This window comes from Narcine bancroftii, chromosome 1 (genome assembly GCF_036971445.1).
Source record: "Narcine bancroftii isolate sNarBan1 chromosome 1, sNarBan1.hap1, whole genome shotgun sequence".
Taxonomy (NCBI): Eukaryota; Metazoa; Chordata; class Chondrichthyes; order Torpediniformes; family Narcinidae; genus Narcine; species Narcine bancroftii.
In genome coordinates this window covers 11,504,913-11,524,830 of record NC_091469.1, presented here as the reverse complement: position 1 = coordinate 11,524,830, position 19,918 = coordinate 11,504,913, and the positions used below count along the sequence as shown (strand labels likewise).

General features: G+C 37.4%; 1 protein-coding gene across 7 annotated transcripts in view; it reads left to right on the top strand.

Moving 5' to 3' along the window:
- Nucleotides 1–19,793, top strand: part of gak (cyclin G associated kinase) — a 161,465-nt gene extending 141,672 nt beyond the window's left edge. For 5 of the 7 annotated variants that reach the window (XM_069920504.1, XM_069920495.1, XM_069920468.1 and 2 more), the window contains 6 exons: nt 4,649–4,792; nt 6,315–6,425; nt 12,981–13,208; nt 14,783–14,931; nt 16,495–16,671; nt 16,999–19,793. In XM_069920504.1, the coding sequence (XP_069776605.1) occupies nt 4,649–4,792; nt 6,315–6,425; nt 12,981–13,208; nt 14,783–14,931; nt 16,495–16,671; nt 16,999–17,100 (911 nt within the window). In that variant the 3' untranslated portion in view covers nt 17,101–19,793. The other 2 variants (XM_069920488.1, XM_069920514.1) reach the window with 2 other exon arrangements.
- The last annotated feature ends 125 nt before the right edge of the window (nt 19,794–19,918 follow it).

Here is a 19,918-nt window from a genome sequence, read left to right as displayed (position 1 = left end):
GTATACGCTTATCTTTGTGAGGTTTTTCAGTTGGTTGTTTTTCCAGACTCTTTTGTGTAGTCTTCCAAAGGCGCTATTTGCCTTGGCGAGTCTGTTGTCTATCTCATTGTCGATCCTTGCATCTGATGAAATGGTGCAGCCGAGATAGGTAAACTGGTTGACCGTTTTGAGTTTTGTGTGCCCGATGGAGATGTGGGGGGGCTGGTAGTCATGGTGGGGAGCTGGCTGATGGAGGACCTCAGTTTTCTTCAGGCTGACTTCCAGGCCAAACATTTTGGCAGTTTCCGCAAAGCAGGACGTCAAGCGCTGAAGAGCTGGCTCTGAATGGGCAACTAAAGCGGCATCGTCTGCAAAGAGTAGTTCACGGACAAGTTTCTCTTGTGTCTTGGTGTGAGCTTGCAGGCGCCTCAGATTGAAGAGACTGCCATCCGTGCGGTACCGGATGTAAACAGCGTCTTCATTGTTGGGGTCTTTCATGGCTTGGTTCAGCATCATGCTGAAGAAGATTGAAAAGAGGGTTGGTGCGAGAACACAGCCTTGCTTCACGCCATTGTTAATGGAGAAGGGTTCAGAGAGCTCATTGCTGTATCTGACCCGACCTTGTTGGTTTTCGTGCAGTTGGATAATCATGTTGAGGAACTTTGGGGGACATCCGATGCGCTCTAGTATTTGCCAAAGCCCTTTCCTGCTCACGGTGTCGAAGGCTTTGGTGAGGTCAACAAAGGTGATGTAGAGTCCTTTGTTTTGTTCTCTGCACTTTTCTTGGAGCTGTCTGAGGGCAAAGACCATGTCAGTGGTTCCTCTGTTTGCGCGAAAGCCGCACTGTGATTCTGGGAGAATATTCTCAGCGACACTAGGTATTATTCTATTTAGTGGAATCCTAGCGAAGATTTTGCCTGCAATGGAGAGCAACGTGATTCCCCTGTAGTTTGAGCAGTCTGATTTCTCGCCTTTTTTAAGATGAAGAAGGGCTACAATCTGGAAATAGAACAGCTGAAAAGGGAAATAGCAAGTACAGAAAAAAGAATTAGCAACAAGGGAAGATACAACAAAAAGAAGAGAATTGGCGGACAAAAAAATAAAATATGAAACACTAGAAACGTATAAGGTGGAGAAGAACATAATGAAGACAAAGCAGAAGTATTACAAGCTGGGAGAAAAAACACACAAAATACTAGCTTGGCAGCTTAAAACAGAACAAACTAAAAGAAGGGTATTGGCATCAAGGAAAAAGGACAAACAAATTACATATAACCCAACGGAGATCAATAAAAGCTTCCAGGAATTCTACGAGCAATTATATCAAGCTGAGAATGAAGGGAAAGAAGACAAAATAGATGAGTTTCTAGCTAAAATTGAACTACCGAAATTGCAAGAAGAGGAGCAAAATAAATTAATAAAACCATTTGAAATAGAGGAAATACAGGATATATTTAAAAAAACTACCAAACAATAAAATGCCGGGAGAAGATGGACTCCCAATAGAATTCTATAAAACATTTAAAGACTTATTAATTCCTCCTCTCCTGGAAGTAATAAACCAGATTGAAGAAACACAAAACATGCCAGATTCATGCAAAACAGCAATAATTACAGTAATACCAAAGACGGGGAAAGATCCACTAACACCAGCATCGTATAGACCAATATCTCTACTCAACACAGATTATAAGATAATAACTAAACTATTAGCAAACAGATTGGCCGACTGTGTACCAAAAATAGTAAAACTAGATCAAACTGGATTTATTAAGAAAAGACGAATAACGGACAATATCTGTAAGTTCATTAACTTAATTCATGCAGTCAAAGGAAACAAGACGCCAACAATGGCGGTTGCCTTAGATGCAGAGAAAGCCTTTGACAGAGTAGAATGGAATTGTTTATTCAAAGTACTACAGAGGTTAAACCTACCAGAGAAATATATTAATTGGATTAAAGCATTATATAAGGGACCATTGGCAAAGGTGACAGTAAATGGATATATATCAAACCAATTTAAATTAAGCATGTCAACTAGGCAGGGATGTCCACTATCTCCCTCACTGTTCATGTTATCAGTTCTGCCAAGGGTTGTATAGCTAAGAACAGAAAATAAAATAAAAGGGATAAAAATAAAAAAGGAATATAAAATCAGTCTTATTTGCAGATGATGTCATAGTATACTTAACAGAACCAGAAATATCAATAAAAGAATTACATAAGAAATATGGAGAAGTATCAGGGTACAAGATCAACACAAATAAAAATGAAGTGATGCCAATGAATAATGCGGATTTCACAAAGTTTAAGAAAGAATCACCATTTAAATGGCAAACACAAGCAATCCGATACCTAGGTATTCAACTAGATAATAATCTAGGCCATCTATACAAATTAAATTATCAGCCATTAATGAAGAAATTACAAGATGACTTAGAACATTGGAAAGATTTACCACTAACACTGATAGGAAGGGTAAATTGCATTAAAATGAATATCTTCCCAAGGATACAATACCTATTTCAATTGTTACCAATTCACCTAACAGAGAAATTCTTCAAGGAGCTAAAGAAAATAATAAGGAAATTCTTCTGGAAAGGGGGGAAACCGAGGATAGCGCTAGATAAATTAACAGAATGGTACAAATAAGGGAGCTTACAGCTACCAAACTTTAAGAATTACTAGAGAGCAGCACAATTAAGATACCTATCAGATTTTTATCAAACAAGTGAAGAACCAGATTGGACCAGATTAGAGCTAGATCAAATAGGGGAGAAGGTACCTGAACATATACTATATAAGTGGGATGAAAAGCTGGTGCAACATAGGAATTCACCAGTACTGCACCATCTGCTCAACATTTGGAAGAAGATTCACATAGAAAGGAAAAAACAAATGATCAACTACCAAAATCAACTAATACCTTTCAGAATAGATAACCTTTCCTTTAGAGAATGGGAGAGAAAAGGGATCAAAAGAATAGAAAATTGTTTATCGGGAAATAAATTATTATAGCCTTAGCTGTAGCCAAAAAAATGTATTATGTCAACCTAGAAATCAGAAGATAGCCTGAGAATACAGCAATCGTATATAGAAATGAATAAATGCATTCCATTGGAAAAAAATAATATATAATTTATGAAATAACATCACAGTATGCAAACAAATTTGGGAACTGTAATGGAACACAACAGAGAAGTCCTACCTCAGACCTCCACCACCTAAAATGACAGAATGAGAAGACGACGAAATGAACTGACCCAGTGTGTAAAAGTAGATGACACAATTTTCTTGTTTACTTTCATTGTGTGATGATATTGTTTAATGGGTTTTTGGGGAGGGGGGGTGAGAAGGAGGGAGGGAAGGGAGGGGGGGAAAGGGGAGAAAATGACACTGTGTATATTCAAGAGGGAAATGTTTGTGTTTTTTGGTCAATATGGTTCATCGTGTGAAAAATAATTTAAAAAAAAAATTAAAAAAAAAGAAACGGAAAGATCAGCCATAATCTGATAAATGGCGGAGCTAGCTCAAAGGGCTAATTGGCCTACTCCAGCAGCTATTGTCTATAATTGGTAAATAGTGAATCAACGTGGATTGTGATATTAATTTAAAATATTTACACACATGCAGTAACCCAGAAATTTAACACTCAACTCACTACATTTTCTAAACATTTAATGCCACTTTAATTACACTTCATTTTAGAAACAGACATTAGAGAGAAAAAGCAAAGTCAGAGTTCAGAGCAGATAGCAAACTTTTCAAATTTTTAGCATCATGCTATGTAATTGTCTTGGTTTATCCTTCCATAATTATAGGGATTAAAGGCGGTCTTGCAATTCAATTGACCATTTTTAAAACTGCCTTTAAATCATATCCCTGGTACTCAGTACAAATCATTTGCTGCTAATGTGTATTTCATTGTTTTATGGAACGGCCTGACTCTAATTTTATTATGCCCTCTTGTTACTACAATATTGAACTGTTTTAAAATCTTGCTGGTATTGCCCCTCAGTGTTTGTGAACAATGGCATTCAAAAAATTTATTCTCTGGATTTATTTTTATTTTTACAAAATGTAGTGAGTTAAATTTCTGGGTTACTGCATGTGTGTAAATATTTTAAATTAATATCACAATCCATTTTGATTCACTATTTACCAATTATTACTCATTATTTCATCTTTTAATTCCTTTAATAAGATAATGTTCAAATAATTGTTGGGTCAGACAACATGATTGATCCTGATCATTCTTTACGAGAGCTGCGGGCTGGAGCAGGGCCATCCATGCTTGTGCCCCAATCAACAGGGCTGATCTTTTACCGTAGCTTCACATAACCTTTGATAATATTCAAAAATCTGCATTTTAGAAAAAACTCAACTGACTGAACTTGTATCATCTGAAGAACTCCGAGTTGCAAAGGTTCATAAAATGGAAACATACATGTATCAAATAAATCTTCATCGTTTTTCTCGAGGACCTTCTCATGTTTTCATTGTACAGTTTCAAAAAGAATATTTTGAAACAACTAATGAAATGCAATGAAGCATCAGAATTTTGAACCTCATGGAGTAAGAATGATGGTGGTAGTTGCTTTCTGATATAATAATTCAATCTGTAATATATTTGAGGTTGTACATACTCACCAACTGTACTTGCTCCCAGGGGCTGCAAAACCACCTGAGACTTTGAAAGTATCATCATCAGCCAGTCAGCCGGACCTGATGGGTGGCTGGGATGCATGGACCACCAGCGACAGCACACTTCCACAACCGAATAACAAAGCTCCCTTTGGTACTACAGCACAAAGTAATGCACGGCGTTGAAATATTTTCTTAGTAAAACTTCTTGCATGATTTAGAACGTAGAACAGTACAACACAGTGCAGGCCCTGCAGCCCACTGTTGTGCCTATCTATGGAAACATATTCCACAGCAATCTAATTTTTCCCATAACCCTTTATTTTTCTTGCATCCATTTCCCTACTTTTTGAATGTCTATATTGGACCATCCTCCACCACCACTCTGTACCACTACACCCGATAGCAGATCCAGTCTCTTGTGCAAAGGCACAAACTGCTGGAGGAACTTGGTGGGTCAGGAAGCATTATGGAGGCAAATGGACAATCGACATTTTGGGTTGACTCTCGACTTCAGGACTGAGGAAGGAGAAAAGTAGTCAATAAGGAAGAGGGAGGGGTCAGTTGGTGATTGGTGGACCGAGGAGTGAAGGATGATCGACACATGGAGCCAGATGACGAAGCGGGAGGTGTGGAGGTGGGAGATGAAGGCAGGAGCATGATGGGTGGAAGCAGACCAAGGGGGAAAGAGAAAAATAAAAGGAGATGGAGCCAGAAGAAGGGAGAGGAGGGTGCAAGTGGAAGCAGCTGCTGAGGGAAGGAGATTGGTGAAACTGTATAAGGGAGGGACGGTGGCCAGAAAGGAACACCGGAGGAGTGGCATGTGGGTGGTGAGAAGGTAAGGAAAGTTACTGTGTAACTGGGCAAAAAACAATCCACTGGAGCACTCAGTGGGTTGATCAGCAACAATGAGGGGGGGAAAAAGAATTGTCAATATTTTGGCTTGTAACCCTTCCAGACCTGAAACATTGACATCTCCTTTTCCCCACTCATGCCCCTTGACTGTTGAACATCTCAAGTCAATTTTCCCCCACCTCAGATCCCAGCAACTCCTGCCACTTGTGTCTCTGGGTAACGGGGCAGAGGTGTGCATGAAAGGGCCTGTATGGATGAGAAAGAGAAAGGGACTGCAGGGAAGCAGGATGGAATTGAACAATTCAATGTGCAGAATAAAGGAAGAAACAAATCCATCATAAACTTCATGTCCATTGATCATTTGCTTTGACTTTTTTAGAGATTCAGGCTCTTCTGGCCCACGAGCCCGTGCCGTCCAAACACACCAATTAACCTAGTACTTTTCTATACACAATCATGAAACTATTAAAATTCTTAGAATACTTGAGCAGTAATCAAAATAAAAATGCACATACTAAACCAAAACCAGAAAAATTTGGAGAAGATCAGTCCTGATGCAGGGTCTCAGTCGTGATGCAGGTCTAGGTCTTGAAATGACTGTTTCTCTTCCCACAGATGCTGTCTAACAAACTTTTTTTTTCCCTTAGATTTTACTAAACCAGTAAACATATGCACCAATGTATTTTGAATGCTGATTTTAATTATACAATATATGATTTATTTGAAGAATATTTTTAATTGTTTTGCTTTGTAATGTTTTGAAAAGTGTTCCAGTATTATTCACCTTCTATAATATTTTGCTGCTCGCATGATGTGCTTGATTATTTCTATTGTAGGTTCAACTTTTACTTCATCTGGTCCTTCATCAAGTGCATCGTTTAGTCAATCAAAATCACAGAGCTTTGATCCCTTTGCTGATATTGGTAACCTTGGAACAAGTTTATCAGGTAATTTTCTCCTTGGAATCTACTATGCTGTTAGTACAACATTATTACAGTGCCAGTGACCCAGGTTTGAATCTAGTCCTGTCTGTAAGGAGTTTGTACGTTCTCCCAGTATCTGCGAGGGTTTCCTCCAGCTGCTCCAGTTTCCACCCACCCTTCAAAATGTACAAGGGTTGTAAGTTAATTGAGGTATTTGGATGGCACTGGCTATTGGGCCGGAAAGGTCTATTATCATGCTGTATTTCTAAATACAATTTTAAAAATCACCCTTCCTCCATCCTGGCAAATACCACCCCATTTTTTTTTAAAAACTCCCTCTACTTAAAATCTTGTACGTGTTTCAGCCTTCCCAATTCGTGCCCACCTCTCCCAGAACTCCACACTTCAATCCCACCTCGCAGCTTGTTACCTCGGAAATAGTCTGGAAACAGCTCAGATGCGAGTCACCAATGACTTGAGACTATGTCAAAGTAATTTATCCCCGTTTAACTGAGATTGCAGTCTTTGACCAGGGTGATCACACCATTTTCCTCCAACACCCCACCACTGCTTTTTATCTGGGTAAATCCTCTTTCTTATCTATTAGTTGTTTGAAGAAAATGACTTCCCAAACTCATTTTCTCAGGTGTCTCTCAGATATCTATATTTGGACTCCTTTTATTTCAAATCTACATGGGTTCCTTAGCAACGCCATTGATAATAAGGCACCATTTTCTATCTATATTGAAGGTGGCGTGCATTCTTCAAGTATGGCTGCCATACCTGCAAAAACATGTTATACTTCTTCCTTAGATTATAAGTAATTTTCTCCAGGGGAACACAACTATGCATTTACGCATTCCATCAGGCGATGTCCAGATGGGAATCAGACTTCCAGGTAACCGTGATGCATTTCCTGGCCACTGGCAATGCAATTTTAAGAAATTATAATTGGTAGTTGTACAGCCTCATTTTAGGTCTTATGCCCACAATATTTCCGAGGAGAAACAATTCTGGACTTCATGGCAATTGTTTCCCAATAATCTGGTCTAATAAAATTCTTAAATTTCCCAAAATAAAGTTTCATTTTAGAGATGGAATATAAAAAGGTTCCCATTTCTTCACTGCATCTAAAACATATCTGATTATATTAGAATTTAATTTATGTAATTTCTGCAGGATAAGATGTAGCTGATGCAAGAAGTTATATTGCACTATTCTATGTCTTACACTTATTGTATTGGTCATGTTGACCTGATGTAATTGTTTTTTTTTATCACCAATACAAATATTCAAGACAGATTCCCATCTTTGGTTTTATTTATATAATTCCCATTTGGGAGTTCCTGACTGATGCAAGGTCCAAAATGCCACTAGACATGTCTACTGCCTCTAAATGATGAGAAGAAATATCTTGAAGATGTTTTTGGAGCCCATCACAAATGATGTTTTAGTGTCATTTCTCTCCTTGGAAATTTTCTGAAGCAGAACTAGAAGGTCTTAAGTTTGGTGTTATATTTGATAATGAGCTGAGTTTTCAACCACAACCAGATCAGTACCAAAGACAACTATTTCAACCTTGGTAATAATATCAGAAGTCATCCTTGCCTCAGTTCCACTGTAGATGAATTCCTCATTCATCCCATGAATATTCCAATGGGCATCTGACCAACCAGTCCTCTTCTTCACTATGTGAATTTGAGGTATGGAAAATTCTGCAGACAACTCCTCACTTGTTACATCCCATTCTTAATCAAAAGCATTGGTTAACCAATGCCTTTATTGTAAGATTCTGTGGAAGATCTGTGTCAATCCTCAATCCAGGTTCTGGGATAAGATCCGAATCAGCAATTTTCTTTCCTGAGGAATGAAGGATTCAGACATTTCTGTAGCCAATTCCCTTTACTCTTTACACAGGCCTGTTGGAGGAACATCACCCCTGTGGGAGATCCAGAAGCTCTCTGAACATACAGTTACATCAATTTATATACTCTACCACAATCTGACTTTACCAATCCTAAAAACGGTCTTCTCCCATGTGTCAAGCATTACCCTATCAATATTTTCCCACGCTCTTCTATTAATTGTTGTGTTAATAAAAGTAAGGTTTGATAGCAAACCCTGTGTCCAGACTCATTTCTCATGGACCTGAAACTTTCTCACAAATAGCCATGTCCAAGGCTACAACATTGGAGATTAGAATTTGGACTAGCACTGATTGTTTAGGACTCCTCAGGGTCCTAAACAATCAGCGAGCCATCTCCAAGTGGAATTTTGCAATAGAATAATTCTGTTATGAAATTGAGCCATCTTCCTCTTTTTCCATGACAATTCATTCACCAAATTTCGTATGCTTATGTAATTGCTGCAAACCTTGTGTTTCAGATTCTGGTAAATCATAAATGCTGCTTTGTTCCCTATGGTTCCCTTTTTAACATATCCATAAATTTCCATCAGCTATCCTCTCACACTTCCTCTCTTAAAATGGAGACTTTGTCTTCTGCATTAAACTCCCGCCAGTGCCTTTTTGTCCAAATTTTATTTCCTTTTCCTACTGGGGCTCCTCACCCCCTCTCTATACTCAATAAGAATAATAAACATAAATTATAGAATAAACACACAAATTTCAGATTAGTCTCTCATTTCCACTGCAGCAATTATTTTTGTGTTGACTTCTCCTTCCTTCTCCCCTTGCTTCGCAGCTGGTGAGATTCTCCAGCAGTGGTTGAAATGGATCCATGATCCTATCTCCTTTATCTTGACCATAGTGGGTGTCAAATTCTGCAGAGGTGCCTCTTTTACTTCTACCAACTCTTCTTGATTTGCCTGAGGCCTGTACTCCTGTCTTTTATCAAATTGATCAGGTTCTCTTGCTGTGGCCTTGTCAGTATGATAACTACCAATGCACACTGGATCAGTGTCTTGCGTATGCTACACATTTTACCCCTGCCAATTTAAAGATAGTTACATGGCCTCAAGCAATCCTTTAATGCACATTTCTAACAAGAGTTCCTCCTGCAGTGAGGAACACTCTTAGTCCAAACCTAACTCCATTTATGAGCTAGTCCTCAGTCATACACTGTTGCCAGAGTTAAATGATTTTCTTCAACAATTCAGTAATTCCAGATGTCTTAAGTTCAGTGCATCCATCTTTCCTTGATCAATAATACCGACATCTCCTTCATCACCGTTTTAAAAAATAGTCATTAAAAATTTTATCCATATATGTAATCATAAAAAATTATAAAATATTAATATCAGTTATACATGATGGTATAAACCTCCCCAACCCCCTTCCCCCACAGTAAATCCCCATATAGTAGAAAGAAGCAAAAAAGAAGAGATAAAGAAAGAAAAGAGAAAAAAGACCTGATTGACAAGAAGCCATCACCCACCATGCAGTTCTAACCATTTACATTTTTAATTCTTCCAAAGCCGTTAACAAGGTTCTCGAAGTTTAGGGAGAATGTCTATTTATACCCACAGTTGGTAAATAGGGCACTAAATTTTCAAAATTGCATCATTTATTTCTTAAATTGTAAGTAATCTTCTCAAGGGGGATGCAACTATGCATTTCTATATTCCATCGCTCCATACCAGCTGAGAGTCTGATTTCCAAGTTACTGCTATACATTCTTTTGCTCCTACTAATGCAATTTTACAAATTCTTTTTGATATAATTTTAAATGCCCCCTTGTCTATCAGTCATCAGTGCTGTGAGTTTATCTTTTGGATTTCTCATCCCACTTCCAGTTAATATGCAATGTACCTTTCTAGAGTCCCGTGTATTTGGTTTAAGGCATACTGATTTCACTCTGTCTCCCATAGTTGTGAAAATTGTTTAGAGATTAGATGAGGCACAATTATTAATTTCAGCAAATAAATCAGTTTTTCCCTTGTACAACTCGCAACTCCGTGTTTTTTTAAAAATAACACAATCAGTGAAGTGCGGACTCGAAAGGCCAACATGGCTTGTTTCCGCTCCGTAAATGGTTATATGGTTATATGAAAACAACTTTGGATTTTGTGGAAATTTAATTCCTGTAACCTGTTCTAAAAAAAGTTCCCACATTTATTCAGAAAGGTCTCACTTTCAGACAGGACCAAGTAGAGTGAAAAAAAAAGTAGCGTACTGGCCACATCTACAACATTGATCTGATAAATCTAACTTCAATCTATTTAATTTCTGCAGCATTAGATATGATTGATGTAGAAAGTTATATTGAACTAATCTATACTTTTATTGTATTTGTCATACTGTCTCTCCATAGCTCCAACCAACTTCGTTCATCAATATTAATATTTAAATCTGCCTCCCATCTCTTTCTGGACCTATGAATCCTATGCTAAGGTGTTCCCTTTTGCAATAAAAAGTACATGGCTGAAGTAAAGTTCTTTATATTTCTATTACAAATCAACATCCCCACATCATTACATTTCAGTAGTGACATTATTGGACCCAATTTACTTCAACACCTTGTTTCACCAGCGATGTACATACTTGCAAACATTGCATCAAAAATATCACTTCTTTCACTGTCATCCAAATGAGAGAATGCCATATTCTTTTCAATGCCTTTAGTCAGGGCAGCCATAGTCTTGTAATCTTTAGTAATTACCTTTCTTATTTATGCTCACACTTTCACAGGTTATGCTCTTCATCTCTGCTCCTTTCCTTGGAGTCAGTCCTTGTGCAGTTGCTGCAGCTGCCGCTTTAGCTCTGGTAACAACCCAAGTAGCCGTCACTCTCTCCTAGGCTGTACTGGTCGTTCTCCTTTTGTTCACCCCGTGGGCATCACCTCTCCTTTGCCGCTATCTCCTGTCTTCTTCTCGGGGTTCTTTTATCTGCTGGTCATCATTCTTCTTGCTGTTCATGTTGGAAAGGTATTTATTTATTGCTTCTACGCTGGATATACATGCAGAACTAAATGCTCCCCCTCTGGATGGTGTATGGTCCTTTATCCATGTTTTCCACATGTCATTGCCTAGCTGGGCTCAGCAATGGTCAACAGTCCATTACCAAGCATGCTTCAACAATTCTTATTTCATCAGCCCGAACCTACAACCGATTCAGTAATTCCAGGCCCCTTAAACTCAAAATGTACTATTTCCCATTTACTTTTCTCCCTCTTTTCCTTTTTCTCCCATCAATTTCCCTTTTTAAATTTTTTTAGAGGTTAGTTCAGTAACGTACGTTTTTGGGGAGGACATCTCCTTGCTCACAATGTCTACACGTCCCACAATTTGCTACTTTTCTAAAGCTGCTTCAGTAGTGGGTACAGCCCAAGAATAATGCCTTACGGCTCACGGTGTGGTGGGCACAACTCTCTGTGACGACCGACAGCTCACTATTCACCCTCGTGGGGCTAGAGGCGACCTACAGCTTATGATACACCTAATTTTATTATAAAGTGCTTCTCTTTTCTTATTCTTCACTTAATCTCTTCACTTATTTCACATCAGATATTATTCAACTTGTTATACTTAAACCTCCTTAATTTTTAATGTATGTCTCTCAACCCACAGAGGTCCGTCACTCACAACATATGAAACTGTCAGACCACATGGACCATCCTTTACAGATGTACATGAAAAAGGTGTCTGCTTACCTTATTCTAAATTGGCCAGTTATTTACAGTTGGAGCCCCACAGCCTGACAGCCTCCTTCCACGGTCTCGCTGAGATATTGGACTTGCCAAATTTGTGGGGGATCAGTGTCGATCCTCGATCCAGTTTCTGGGGTGAGATCTGAACAAGAAGTTTACTCTCCTGAGGAATGAAGGACTCAGACGTTTCTTTAGCCAATTTCTTTTATTTGTTACATGGACCTGTTGGAGGTCCATCACTCCTGTGGGAGATCCAGGAGATCCCTGAACATGCAATTACATCGGTTTATATATCAAACCGCAATCTGACTTGACCAATCCAAAAAAACAATCTTCTCCCATGTGACAAGTATTACCCTGTCAGCATTAAGCTACTAACTATTCATCTTCAATTTGTTCCATGTGAAACAATCATATAAACAGGTTCCCTTTTCATCGGGCATTGTTATTGCACCTGAATGGGGAAACTCCAGGCTGTTGGGAACTTACTAGCTGGGTAGGAGTTGCCCTGCAACAAACGTCAAACTATTATCGCATTGTTCAAATGACATTCTTGATTACATTATATTGTTCAGGTTCTTACTGCCACAATTCTCATACCTGATTTCAAATAACTCATTGGAGTAAAGCACGAAAGTCTGCCGACACTGTGATTGCAGTAGTAAAAACACAAAAATGCTCCCTCCCTCCTTCCAAACACCCTCCCCATTGCTTTTACTCAATTTGCGGTTTCTTCCACTCATTTTCCATCAGAGATGATGCCTGCATTTAGAGAGTGATAAGGCTGAACTCAGGTTAATGGCAGGAGTTCACTGTTTAATGTGATGCTGTGCTCAATGTGAAAGAATTTGTTACTATAATATGATTTATTGTATTTCTCACATGAGAAGAAACAAGGAATATTTGCATCTGTAATAAATCAAACAGTATAAACTCACATTTGTATTACTGATTGTGCATGATTCTGAGCCAGGTTCGGTGAGTGGAGGGTTTACATCTGGAGGGACAAGGTCTCAGAAACCTGCCCAGCCAGCAATGGGCAGTGGTTCATGGCAACCAAGTAAAAATTTGGGGAGCAGTACTCCATCAAGGCAACACTCACCGCATCCAAAACCAGCAGCCCAGAGCAAACCGAACTACAACGTGAATTTTAGTGTGATTGGAAGACGGGAAGAACGAGGCATTCGAGGGCCTGGATTTGGTTCGTTTTGATTTATTATTTTTCACAATTATTTTAAAAACAAAATTTCTGCTTCAATTGCATGGTTTTACTTGTAAATTACAAGACCAAAACATGCAGTCCAAGTTTTCCTCACATTGCTTAAATTTTACACATGACGCAAACCCCAGTAGCTTCTCTGCGGCATCATTCAATCACTATTCAAAGCAGTTCTTACCTTATTTCTATTTTATCCTCTAACTCTGCAGTGCATTCCACAAAGTCTTTGTGTAAACAAGCCTCTCTCTATCATGCTTTCCCTCTTTCAGCCATCAGGCTCCTGAATGAGCCCCATTACAGTGCCATCATGCAGCACTTGCTTGGCATGAATTGATATTTCTTTTCATTGTAATCTTACATTCTAAATTGTGCTCCTAACACGGCTGAACTATAAAATGTTAGAGATGTCTTAGTCTGTTTGCAGAAGAACCCTTCTTACAGTACTTGCTATTTTGTAACAAATCAACTTAAAACTTAAACAATTGTACAAAACATTGGCTTGGCTGCACTTTGACTGTTACGGACAGTTGTCATCACCATGTTAGAGGAAGGATATAATTAAGCGAGAGAGGGTACAGGACAGATTCACAAGGATGTTGTCCAGACTGGAGGGCTTAAATTATGAGAAGGTATTGGAAAAATTGTTTGTTTTTCCTGGAGCGAAGGAGAGTAGGTGACCATAGAGATTAATCAAATTATGAGGAAGATTGATAGGATACTTAATCACAGGCTTTTTTCCCCAACAAAGAGGAGTCTAAAACTTGATGGCACAGATTTAAGGTGAGAGGGGAAAGATTTAAAGGAGATCCGAGGGGCAAGTTTTTCTACACATTGTGGTGCATATGTGCACAAGCTACCAGAGAAATTGGTAGAGTTGGGTAAATGACAGAATTTAAAAAAACACATTTGGATACATGCACAGATAGGAAAGGAGGGATAATGGCCGAAATGAGATTATTTTAGATGGTCGTTTTGGTTGCCATGTAAGGGTTGGTTCTGTACTGTCTTTTTTTTCTTTGGCTTGGCTTCGCGGACGAAGATTTATGGAGGGGTATGTCCACGTCTGCTGAAGGCTCGTTGGTGACTGACAAGTCCGATGCGGGACAGGCAGGCACGGTTGCAGCGGTTGCAAGAGAAAATTGGTTGGTTGGGGTTGGGTGTTGGGTTTTTCCTCCTTTGTCTTTTGTCAGTGAGGTGGGCTCTGCGGTCTTCTTCAAAGGAGGTTGCTGCCCGCCGAACTGTGAGGCGCCAAGATGCACGGTTAGAGGCAATACCAGCCCACTGGTTCTGTACTGTATAACTCTATGAAACCCCACGTTTCTGTCTTTCTTTAATCTCAAATCTAAATCCCCTCTTTTAACCCTATGCTCAAAAACTATTATGATCAGTTTAACACATCTTTCTAAATTTCAAACAAGACTATTCATTCATGGTTTGATCTCTCCCATTCTGAGCACACCACAACAACTTGTGAAAATGTTTACTTGGTTAATAATTAATGTTGTTAATTAAGAATAGTTCTTTCCTGTTACTGAGGTTTTATTCCAACGTTGCAGGACCAAAACCAAAAGTATCTGCAGATGACTTTCAGGATCTGTTATCTGATCAAGGATTTTCAAGTACGTCAGACAAAAGAGGGCCAAAAACAATCGCAGAAATGCGGAGAGAAGAGATGTCTAAAGAAATGGATCCTCTAAAACTAAAGGTTTGAAAAATATATCCAGATCCAGAATTGGAAATCAATATTTTATAAACCGTAGCATAAATTTAATTCTGTATTGAGTTTGTAACTGCGACTGTGACAATGATAATGAGTTTATTGTCATACATACAAGTACAATGTACATACACACTGAACTTGTTGGTTGCTGCAGGCGAACAGGTACTTCATTTTTAAAAAAAGTATAAATTAACTTAAATTGAGATAATAAATAAAAAGATAGATAATAAATATTCAGTTACCACAGGAAAAGAAAACCAAGTGGTATTATAATGGTGCAAATAGGCCTGTTTCTAGTGTTTGATTAGTAAGAAGACATTCAAGAGTCTGATGGCTATTGGTCAGAAACTTTTCTTGAACAGTGAAGTGCTGAACTTAAGGCACAAGGAACAAGCGAGTCATAAATCTGATTTAATTGGAGAATAGCAGCGAGGAGGTTGTGACCAGGGTGATGGGGTATTCTCTGATCAATGGATGGAAATTCAGAACCTTTGATGAACTTGGCTAGGTGTGCCACACTCTGCAGCCTTTTGAGTTCCTGGGCACTCAGAATGTCCAAACCAGACTGTGATTCAAACAGCATACTTTCCACAGTGCATCTTAGAAGTTTCACAGAGTGTTCAACAATGTACCAAATCTCCTCAGACCCCTTAGAAAATAAAAGCCTCGTAAAGTTCAGAAACACCCACTCATTGTACTTCATTATATATCTAGTGTGGTCTTTGACATTTCAGGTCTTCTGATCTGTTTTTTTTTTATGATAGTCTGGAATACCAATATGAATATGGTAGAAGCAGATTATATCGTAACATAAAAAACATGATATGCATTTAAAGGAGAAACAAATTCAGTTGGAAGAAAGAAGCAGAAAAAATAGAATGAATTACATAGCTCTTCCAAGAAATCAGCATAGAAATTATGTGCTAAGAAGTTACGATACCTGACATGAATGGGAGAAGTGTGCCATGAATAAATTGTTGCAAGCTTGCTGAAAATGAATTTTACTGGTCAGCTGAAAAGAGTAGATCAAATATCTGACAATTGTTCATCTGTTCAGTATGGCTGGTTGCCTTAAATTCTCCATTAATTATAACATTAAAGCCTGGAGTCAGTTATAGTTTGAACAGGCACGTGAAAATAGTTAACATTCACTGATGCTATTAACGTTGCATGATTTTGTTTCTGAAATGTGCTTTGTGTGGGTAATGGCTAGAAGTAAAGCAAGAATGGATCAAGTTCTTCAGTGTTTTAAGTTTATTCTCCAATTAAATCAGATTTATGACTCGCTTGTTCCTTGTGCTATGATGAAATGTTGTCAACACTGCAACTGTAAATAATGGATGACTTTTTTTGTCTTATGCAAACTTGTCTGCAAAACAAATTAATGTTTATTTTGGGAAAAATATATGGATTTTGCCATTTTATCCAGGCAAATATTTTAGTTTTGTTGATGCATTGTGTTGTTTTTAATCATCAAACACAAAACTTATTTCAATGCATTTTCATAGGTTATTGAAATATGATCTAAAATGTTAATTGTTTTGTTAGATTTTTGACTGGATTGAAGGAAAAGAGAGAAATATAAGAGCTTTATTGTCAACTCTACATACAGTGCTGTGGGAAGGTGAAAGCAAATGGAAACCTGTCAGCATGGCAGATATAGTACACCCAGACCAAGTGAAGAAAGTTTATAGAAAAGCAATACTTGTGGTACATCCAGACAAGGTGAGATCAAGATCATGACATTGCCAGAGAAATCAATAAGATAAAAATGAAAGTCTGGAAATGTGGTCCACATTGAAAATGATGATGATGTACAGCATTTTTAATGAAAAATAGTCCGATTGAATTTTAATGTAATAATTACTCAAGAAAATATGAGATTTTGAGGTTTAAATTGCTGTGTACACAGATTTTAATAAATCATCCTATTTTTAATGTAAAATTCTGTGCGCAGTGTGATTTACATTTAAAATTTCAAACAAACCGTACATAAAATCACACTTCATTTGTCACAGATGGAATTTTAAACATTTTTGTTTTTTTTTTAAGGCTACAGGTGAGTCGTATGAGCAGTATGCTAAAATGATCTTCATGGAATTGAATGATGCTTGGTCAGAATTTGAAAGCCAGGGTTCAAAAGCACTCTTCTGAAGTACTGAACTTCCAGAGTAAACAATTTGCACTGCTCAGAGTGTAGTTCTCTTCTACCTTCTTCAAGGAACTGCACTGCAAAGGATTGCATCTTCAGCTGTCTTCGGACTTCAAGCTCATGGAATGTTACTGCAGAACAACAGTTGAAATGCACAGTTCTTCTCACAATCCTGCATCTTCTCCATCATGAAGACAATCCTATACTACTGCAGGGTAATGGCAGGGGTCAGAAAACCGCATTTTAAATGTGAAATTATTGCAGTAAATTGGGTTTTGAAACCAATGTTAAAATGTAGTATGTTCTTTGATACAGAGGTGAAAATGTTTCAAGACAAAAGTAGATTTAAGTAATGTGAGGTCCAATGCTAAAAATATACAGTTTTAGGATTAGTAATGGGTAAAATGGTCAACAATCCTTTGTCTTTAGAAATTGGAAATGAAGCATTCCTGTGGCACCCCTCTCCCCATCTTATGTAGGCTTTGTTCATATTTGTTTACTGCTATTTGCTGTTGTTTTATCATACTAGTCTTTTGTTTAATTTCCACCCAAAGTTATTGGCCAGATATGATGTTCGTTTTGTCTGCCTATTTGGAAAATAATTTATCCTCTTGAAATTAGATATTTTATAAGCAAATTCTTGCACTCATTTTTGATTTTTGTAATAATGTAAATTGACTGTTTGTGATTATATGTTATGTGCTGTGAATTATAGTGTTGCCATACATAAAAGCATAATGCTGAGAGGGGTCATTGACCACATTCTAAGGTTTCACACATCAGTGCTCTAATGTTAGGATATAGTCAGTGAGGTTTAAGTATTGACTGTTACCCGTGGGAAATTATTTACATTAACTTAAAGTGAAGTTGATGTTGAGTTATCTCATAAAAACCGAGCGTTTCCTGTTTCATTCTGATCTCATTTACCTGTCCTCTTAGCACTATTTTCCAAGAGGCAAAATCTAGGAAGATTTTTTTTCAATTGTGCATGGAAAGGAGAATGTCTTTTGCTGTACTTTCTATTCAAAAGCCTTGCCTCATCTTCTAGAAACATTTGAATAGTTTTCTATTCTGGAAAATTCTTGAATGTGGAGGTCGTTATGCTGAGCTGATATTGCAGTATGAAAGCCCATTGTCTTGATTTTAAATTTGGTTTAGATTCACCTAAATGTGGTATTTTGAACTGAAGTGATTTGCAATTTAGTGGATTTGGTGCACTATGTTTTAATTGGTAACTATGGGAACTAACACATTTTCTGCAGAACAGTTAGCTTGTTTTAGAGATGATACAACGTGACAGAAATCACGTTTATAGAGCTTAATCAATTAGGATGTTTCTTTTGGGAAAAAAATGAGTTATTAACTCATCTGTTTATGTAAAGCATGAGTTAATTACTTGATTGTTGATTAATGAAGAAAAATGAGAGGGCCTGTGTTACAAACACTTCCAAATATGGCATTTGTGAATATATTGTTCTATTATGTGTTATTCCCAATACCCCATGGTATTCTAAATATTTCTCGTTTATTCTTGCCTCTTTGCATTTTGCCTCCAAGCATCATACTTCAGCCAAGAAGGAGAAGAAAAAATAGGCTAGGCTACCACTTATCCACCACAGTGGAGTTGTATACTATTAAAAAAAATACATTTCCTGTTTGATTTTTTTTCAACAGTCTGCAAGGGGCTTGTTTAGCAGTCAAGATTAAATAGCTGAACATCCACAATTTGAATTTTAAGTGCCAACTATGGTTAGGAATTCAAACTCATGTGTTAAACATGCAATGTTCAATGCAGATCCTAACATGACACTGGACCACTAAGTATTTAACCAAAAGCCACATTCCTGACAGTTTTGTATTGAAGAATGCTAGCAATATGAAACTGTATGTGGTGTGATACTCACCAAGCTTTTCAGATAGGCCAATATTTATCACGTAACTGAGAATAATAATGAACAAAGTGATGTGGCTTTTGGGATAGCTTCAAAAATGAACAATTGATCTGCAGTAAACTCTACATCTGAATGAATCAGGTAGTCAGCATCTTTTTTGGTATTAATTTGAAAGGCGATGACAAAAAAAATCTTCCTGAGATAGTATAAGTCAGGACAGAAGCTAAATCTTAAGTTTTTCATAAATTTGTATATCTTGGCATTGGTAACTGAAGGATACTTGTATTTTTTTCTGGGAACAAGTCGTCAAATAGAAGTGAAATTTGAAAGGATACTTGCATTGCTGGATAGGACACTCCTTAAATGGCAGATATAGGCTATTGCTGCCATTTTAAAGCATTAAAGTAAATTCCAAGTACAAAATGAGATGTTTACTCTTCTATTTACCTTAACCAATGGGAAATAATTTGATTGCACAATTACTTTTAAATCTAATTAAGTCTTAATCTGTGTAATTCTTGAGGGATATATTGAAGGGACTTGCATAAAATCTTATTTTGGACAGCTATCAGAAAAGATGTTATGAGAGTTACATTTTAATATGGAAATATTGTATTATCTATTGATTATACACCATATATGTATATATAGAACAAACAGAATTGAAACCTCAAACACTGTAAGAAGGGTTTTGTGTAAGAAACATAATATAGACTTTGTTAATTTACTCACAAATTACTTTATCTGAAAATGTGTCTTCTTTGTGAATGACATTAATGGCTAAATAAAAAAAAATTGAGTTATTCACCTCTCTAAAGACAATCAGATTGTTTGCATAAGCTGTAATAAGTTTTGTAAAAGACACAGGCCTTTTCTTTGTTTCAGTTCTCAATTAATCGAGGTAACAAAATCAGTTAACTTTTTAAAA